Source organism: Tachysurus vachellii, chromosome 12, assembly GCF_030014155.1.
Source record: "Tachysurus vachellii isolate PV-2020 chromosome 12, HZAU_Pvac_v1, whole genome shotgun sequence".
Lineage (NCBI taxonomy): Eukaryota > Metazoa > Chordata > Actinopteri > Siluriformes > Bagridae > Tachysurus > Tachysurus vachellii.
In genome coordinates, this window is record NC_083471.1 from 3,975,933 (window position 1) to 3,983,432 (window position 7,500).

Genomic DNA, 7,500 nt, shown 5'->3' on the forward strand with positions numbered 1-7,500 from the left:
AACGATAAATATTTCACGATGGATTTCAACAACTGTTCATGCAAGTGTTAAGTTAAAGGGTTAGTTGGTAGGTTGAGCCACACGGGAAAGTTTCTTTAATAATGTAAAAAACACCAGAATGTTTCTGTTACTGCACCAGCACTTCATCCTACTCTGTTATCATCCTGACCGCCAGCGAAGGTTCTCACGAGCACGCGGCGGAGCACAAGCGCTCCGTCGTTCTCTTCCAGCGCCGCACGGCCGCGTCTGTCGCATCCCGCATGTCTGCATGTGTCCCGTCTGCGTCTCACTAACGCGTCTCGTACATCAGCTTGCTAACGTAGGTGTGTGAGTACAGTCTGCATGTCTGTGTACGCTGCTCTATATGTATGTGTTTTTGCAGCGAGGCCGCAGTATAAACGAGGCCACCGCAAAACAGCGTCACACGGCACCATTCTGGACATTCCAGAGATCGTCGTCACAGGTATTCGGAGCCGTGCCGTGTCGTCCTCTCACCCTGGGCCTGTCGCTGCTGCTGAGTTCTGACTCGGTCAGAGCAGTGCGGATGTCTAGATAACCACAGCTGCCACTCCAGGACCTACAAATCCTAACACACACCGATCAGCGTTTACGTTAATCAGACCAGCGAACACGTCAGTCAGTAGCGTGTTTGCTGCCGAATATCAGAACAAAGCGTTAAAACATTTCTATCAGCTTGCTGTTGGATTCGGTCCTGGAGTCGCACCTACAGGTTCTCTCTGGTCTCTGTCTTCCCCTCCGTGTGGCTGGAATCAGTGTGGTTGCACTGTGATCTACACTTTTTATTTTATTATCTTTTAGCTTTCATTTCCTTGCAGAAATAGACAGAAAGGTTTGAAATGTTGATTGTTGTTGTTGTTTTTTTTTTACCCTTTGATGATGATGATAATGATAATGATGCAGCTCGATCGGTTTGAGCCTGTCAAGGCTACATCCATTCCAAAGGAGAGATTAAGCGGGTGCGGTCTTTGTAACAAGACGCAGATCCGTTCTCTTCGGCATGCTCGGTGCAGACACGACGGTCGCCGAAAGCCATATGACGTCTATAATTCTGTTCATAGAGCGTCGTGACCTCACGGGGCGAGCCGAAGCCTGTACGTAGACACGAAGAACCGCTCGGTCTTTTGTTGTGTTAAACATTCGAATCGGCTTCTGAATTCATCCTTAATTTGTGTTTAAGTGCAAACCATGCAGTCAGGTGCCTTCAGGATCAGTTTTAAGCTTCTCGCTATCATTTTTTTCTTCTTTAAGTGTTCAGTAACAGCACCTGATGAGCCGAGGTTCAGAAATAAGAAAAGCCTGGAGGAGAGTCGCAGTCCTTCAGCAGTGCAGCAGAGAGCACTTCACTTTATTCACACCGATCCTCTATTATTATTATTATTATTATTATTATCAACTGCTTTTATCAATCGGAGCAGGAGAAATGGTGAAAGTCCACTCTTACTCTTTTCTAGTTTTATTTAATTATTTATTTATTTTCTCCCCTTACTGACCTCACTGTGGTTTATCAGCTCTTTATTGTGAAGGTAGAAATTTCTACTTTTTTTTTTTTTTTTTTTTTTTTTTTAAATTATTTTTACTTATTTTTGTTTCAATCCTTTTTCAACCAAATGATAACAAGCACTAAACCCAAGTTGCCCGCAGTCTGAAATCTTCCCCCGAGACGATTTTCCGGAACCGTTAAAACACGACGTCTGCATACTTTCGTGCTTACGTCTTTTATCCCCTTTCTCTTTCTCGCTCGCTTACTTTATTCTTACCGTCTTGCTTTATTTCCTTCATTCATTTCGTTTGTATTGAAGCTTCTTGTTCCTCTTTCGTTCTCGCCTCCTCCGTTGATTTTCTTTCTTTATTTCCTCCCGGTAATCTTTCTTTCACTTTTCTTTCTTACTGTAGTTATTTTTGTTATTTTTTCTTTCACTTTCCTTATTTATGTTTTGTCTCGTTGCTTATGTTCTCGTCTACATGTTTATTTGCCTTTATTCAGGTTTTTCAGTCTTACATTCCCACTTATGTCGTCGTCACTTGTGAATATTAGTTGAACTTCATTAATAAAGAGTTTACAGATTTACTCGTGCAGTGTTTTCACCGTCTGACTCATTCAACAGAGATTGAGGGGTGGCTGGTTAGTTAAGAGAAGGGGGGGGGGGTTTCCTACTTCTCGTTTGACTATATTTGGTCGATCGCTTTGGTAACCCAGTTCCTGTCTGTTCCTGATCTACCAACCACACTCACACCCAGGCTACTGATAACACTGCTGGTGTTTCATGACAGAAGCTGGTTTACCAACGCGAGTGTGTGTTTAAGGTAGTTGTGTGTGTGTGTGTGTGTGAGAGAGAGTTTTTAGTGGTGTGGAATCAGGTCACATTTAGGCCACATATGGGTCTGTGCTGATGACAAGCCAGTGTGCTGGGAGTCAGGGGGTAATTCTGTGCAGCTGTCCCTGTGTCACACACACACACATACACACACACACACACACACACACAAATCAGAGTCCCACTCAGGGACAAGCCCCCAGCCAAAGCGTGTAGCCTCCAGACTCACTCGTAGTTCTCCACTCTTTCTTTGTCGGTCTCTGTCTCACTTCTAGGCACCTGCGACCTTAGACGGAGGTCTGTACAGGATCTTCCCTCCTTCCCAGGAGACAGCGGACAGGTAAGAACCTCAGCACCTCCTCCTCCTCCTCCTCCTCCTGTGCACTCGAGCAGTTTAACGTATCGCTTCTGACAAGACGATAAGACGACTCAGAAGATAACAGAGACCTGGATCTAACCTTATGGCCTTGTTTCTACTCTTCAGAAAAAAAAGTGCTGTATTTTAATATTTATTCACATTTATATCCAGGCAGATAATAAACTGCTCAGGGCTCAATATGTGCCTTGTACTCGGGGCGATGACAGATTAGTGCACCTTTATTTCTTTATAGCGGTCGCTAGAACACGACCGGATAAAAGTTAGCGTTAAATCAAGTAAATATTATTGTGGTTGACGTTTTGTAGGACAGCAGGAACAGCAGCAGGTCGTCCAGTCCCAGTATACGGATCACACCTGACAAGAACAGATGCTACAGTTTCTCTCCCGATGACCCCACAGGTACATACACACATGATACACACACGCACACATTCCTCCAGCTTTACAGGGACACCCTGAATTTTAGGACTTTTTCGTTTTTGTGTGTGTGTGTATATGTGTATCTGTGTTGGTGTGTGTGAGTCTGTGTGTGTATGTGTGTGTGTATATGTATATGTGTGTGTGTGTGTGTATGTATGTGTCTGTGTGTGTGTGTGTGTGTGTATGCGTGTGTCTGTATCTGTCTGTGTATGTGTGTATATGTATGTGAGTCTGTGTATCTGTTTGTGTGTGTTTGTATGTGTGTGTGTATGTGTGTGTCTGTGTATCTGTGTCTGTGTGTATATGTGTGTATATGTATGTGAGTCTGTGTATCTGTGTGTATATGTATGTGTGTCTGTGTATGTGTGTCTGTGTATCTGTGTTTGTGTGTGTGTATGTGTATATGTATGTGTGTCTGTGTATGTGTGTGTGTGTGTCTATGTGTATGTGTGTCTGTATATGTGTGTATGTGTGTGTATGTGTGTATATGTGTGTGTGTGTATATGTGTGTGTGTATGTGTGTGTGTGTGTATGTGTGTGTCTGTGTATCTGTGTCTGTGTGTATATGTGTGTATATGTATGTGAGTCTGTGTCTGTGTATCTGTGTGTGTATATGTGTGTCTGTGTAACTGTGTTTATGTCTGTGTGTGTGTGTATGTGTGTCTGTGTATCTGTGTTTGTGTGTGTGTGTGTGTCTGTGTATGTGTGTGTGTGTGTGTCTGTGTGTATGTGAGTCTGTGTATGTGTGTATATGTATGTGTGTCTGTGTGTATGTATATATGTATGTGATTCTGTGTGTGTATGTGTGTCTGTGTATCTGTTTGTGTGTGTTTGTGTCTGTGTGTGTATATGTGTGTCTGTATCTGTGTTTGTGTGTGTATATGTATGTGTGTCTGTGTATCTGTGTCTGTGTGTGTGTGTATATGTGTGTCTGTGTGTCTGTGTTTGTGTCTGTGTTTCTGTGTTTGTGTGTGTATGTGTGTGTTTGTGTGTGTATATGTATGTGTGTCTGTGTATCTGTGTCTGTGTGTGTGTGTATATGTGTGTCTGTGTGTCTGTGTTTGTGTCTGTGTTTCTGTGTTTGTGTGTGTATGTGTGTGTTTGTGTGTGTATATGTATGTGTGTCTGTGTATCTGTGTCTGTGTGTGTCTGTGTATCTGTGTTTGTGTGTGTATCTGTGTCTGTGTTTATGTGTCTGTGTATCTGTGTTTGTGTGTGTATGTATATGTGTGTGTGTATCTGTGTATGTGTGTGTATATGTGTGTCTGTGTATCTGTGTTTGTGTGTGTACATGTATGTGTGTCTGTGTGTGTAAGAGAGAGTGAGTCAGTGTGATTAGTGATTTTTCAGTACAGCAGCTCTAGCAGGGTTGCAGACGTTACGTAATCCTCATCAATGCTCTAGTCTCTCTCTCAGTGTGTGTAATTAACGAGCGTGAGTCGGGTTTATTTACAGACCGCCTGTGGATTTGTGGGGTCACTCGCGGCAGCTTCCACACCAGACGACGACAGATTCCTCACACGTGTTTAATATCTGAAATATACTGTAGAGCGTAATGAGAAGTAACCATAAGGAATGAGAATGCTGGTGATTAACTGTTCTTAACACACCCTGTTGGTCCTTTTCTCTGTTCCACAGACACTAACGGCTCTGATAACTCCATCCCCATGGCTTATCTGACTCTGGATCACCAGTTACAGGTACACACTCCAGTGCTCTCACTGATGATACACGACGCAATCTGTTCCAGCGCTAATGAAGGGGATTAGATAAGAAAAGCAGAGCAAAGCCTGCTCTGTGAACAAGCTCGAGGAAAAGCTCAACTGTCTTTGAACACGACGTCTCAGTGTTGTGTAGATAGTGTAAGAGTCTCCCCAGGTTATTTCTGTGGTGGAGCAGGAACAACAAATGGTGTCTGTCTCTGTGTATGTGTCTGTGTATGTCTGTGTCTCTTTCTGTCTGTGTCTGTCTGTCTCTGTGTATGTCTCTGTGTCTCTTTCTGTCTGTCTGTCTGTGTCTGCCTGTCTCTGTGTCTGTGTCTCTTTCTGTCTGTCTGTCTGTGTCTGCCTGTCTCTGTGTATGTCTGTGTGTAAGTGTCTGCCGGTCTCTGTGTATGTCTCTGTGTCTGTGTTTCTTTCTGTCTGTCTGTCTGTCTGTGTCTGTCTGTCTCTGTGTATGTTTCTGTGTCTCTTTCTGTCTGTCTGTCTGTGTCTGTCTGTCTCTGTGTATGTCTGTGTGTATGTGTCTGTCTGTCTCTGTGTATGTCTGTGTGTAAGTGTCTGCCGGTCTCTGTGTATGTCTCTGTGTCTGGGTTTCTTTCTGTCTGTCTGTCTGTGTCTGTTTGTCTCTGTGTATGTTTCTGTGTCTCTTTCTGTCTGTCTGTCTGTGTCTGTCTGTCTCTGTGTATGTCTGTGTGTATGTGTCTGTCTGTCTCTGTGTATGTCTGTGTGTACGTGTCTGCCTGTCTCTGTGTATGTCTCTGTCTCTCTTTCTGTATGTGTCTGCCTGTCTCTGTGTATGTCTGTGTCTCTTTCTGTCTGTGTCTGCCTGTCTCTGTTTGTCTGTCTGTCTCTGTCTGTCTCTCTGTCTGTGTGTGTGTGTTTCTGTCTGCCTACATGTGTGTCTGCCTGCGTGTCTGTCTGTCTGTCTGCCTGCCTGCCTGCGTGTGTCTGCCTGCCTGCGTGTGTCTGCCTGCCTGCGTGTGTCTGCCTGCCTGCGTGTGTCTGCCTGCCTGCGTGTGTCTGTCTGTCTGCCTGTGTGTGTCTGTCTGTCTGTCTGCCTGCCTGTGTGTGTCTGTCTGTCTGTCTGCCTGTGTGTGTCTGTCTGTCTGTCTGCCTGTGTGTGTCTGTCTGTCTGTCTGCCTGTGTGTGTCTGTCTGTCTGTCTGCCTGTGTGTGTGTGTCTGTCTGTCTGCCTGTGGGTGTCTGTCTGTCTGCCTGCCTGTGGGTGTCTGTCTGTCTGCCTGTGGGTGGGTGTCTGTCTGCCTGGGTGTCTGTCTGTCTGTCTGCCTGGGTGTCTGTCTGTCTGTCTGCCTGGGTGTCTGTCTGTCTGTCTGCCTGGGTGTCTGTCTGTCTGCCTGCGTGTGTCTGTCTGTCTGCCTGCGTGTGTCTGTCTGTCTGTCTGCGTGCGTCTGTCTGTCTGTCTGCGTGCGTCTGTCTGTCTGTCTGCCTGCGTGTGTGTCTGTCTGCGTGCGTGTGTCTGTCTGTCTGCGTGCGTGTGTCTGTCTGTCTGCCTGCGCGTCTGTCTGTCTGCCTGCCTGTGTGTGTTTGAGCCTCGTCCGTGATCACTCAAGTAAAAAAGATATAAAGCGCTCAAGTAGTCAAGTGCCGTAATCACACACTGTGTTGCTTTACTACACAAAACACTGCACTATTTAATGTTCTCCTCTTAACAGACTAGATTCAAGTCATCAGCTAATTACACACAAGACGTACACCAGCTAATTTAAGAAAAAAAAAAACATTAAGCATCGCAAGACTGGAAAAACTTCCGCCTTCTCATTTTCCTTTAAATTAAAGCGTGCCGTTTTTCTGCTGTTCACCATCAGTGTCCTCCACCCCACCTCCCCCTCGCCTCACTTACTGCCAGTAACATGGAAAAAGGAGGCTTCAGATTCAATCAAGTCTGGATTAGAGCTCGTTACCGTCTCTCGAAAACGATGCTATTTACACTGTGGAATGTTCTCATGAATACGGAGCAGCAAATGTTCTGGTGCTGCGTTAATCTGCCGTGTATTTTTACACTTACATAAGTCCACACAACTGGCAATATAAATACACATTTTACACCGGAGCCTAACAAGTTTAAACAAGCTGATTAATGCGTGTGGTTTTTAATATATATATATATATATATATATATATATATATATATATATATATATATATATATATATATATATATATATCGTCGCTGTCAGGTGGAATCCTCGTATCTCCAAAACCGTTATTTTTCAGGAAATAAAAAAAAACGCCGTACCTTATCTGCAGTACACAGGGTTTAGTCCGCGTCGCAGTGGATTGTCTTGCGCTAAATTCCTGTCCTCAGACGAGCACCAGAACTAACGGGGGTCAAGATTTTTTTTTTCTTTGAGCCCAGTGTTTTGAAGACATTTACCTCAGAAGACGTGTTGATTCGTTGCGACTCTTCTTGAGGAGAAATATGCCGCGAAGCTCTCCCACGGAGTGAGGAAGAGGTGGACAGTTGAAGTGTCCAATGGAGTTATGAGATTTGCGCTCAAGCTATTTTCAAGACTTTAGATTGGTTAATAACTTGTAAAAATAACAGACCCACGTGGGGACTGACCAATAGCATCGATATGTGAAAAAATATGAAATTGACCAAATTTGGACATACGAGGTTTCCG

At 44.4% G+C, this 7,500-nt stretch overlaps 1 protein-coding gene across 2 annotated transcripts in view; it reads left to right on the forward strand.

Annotated features, from left to right (window-relative positions):
- Nucleotides 1–7,500, forward strand: part of map3k7 (mitogen-activated protein kinase kinase kinase 7) — a 19,209-nt gene that overhangs the window by 8,222 nt on the left and 3,487 nt on the right. The window contains exons 12-15 of one of the 2 annotated variants that reach the window (XM_060883057.1): nucleotides 383–463; nucleotides 2,612–2,676; nucleotides 3,021–3,114; nucleotides 4,774–4,835. In XM_060883057.1, coding sequence (XP_060739040.1) covers nucleotides 383–463; nucleotides 2,612–2,676; nucleotides 3,021–3,114; nucleotides 4,774–4,835 — 302 coding nt within the window. The remainder of the gene's footprint in view (nucleotides 1–382; nucleotides 464–2,611; nucleotides 2,677–3,020; nucleotides 3,115–4,773; nucleotides 4,836–7,500) is intronic. The other variant, XM_060883058.1, reaches the window with a different exon arrangement.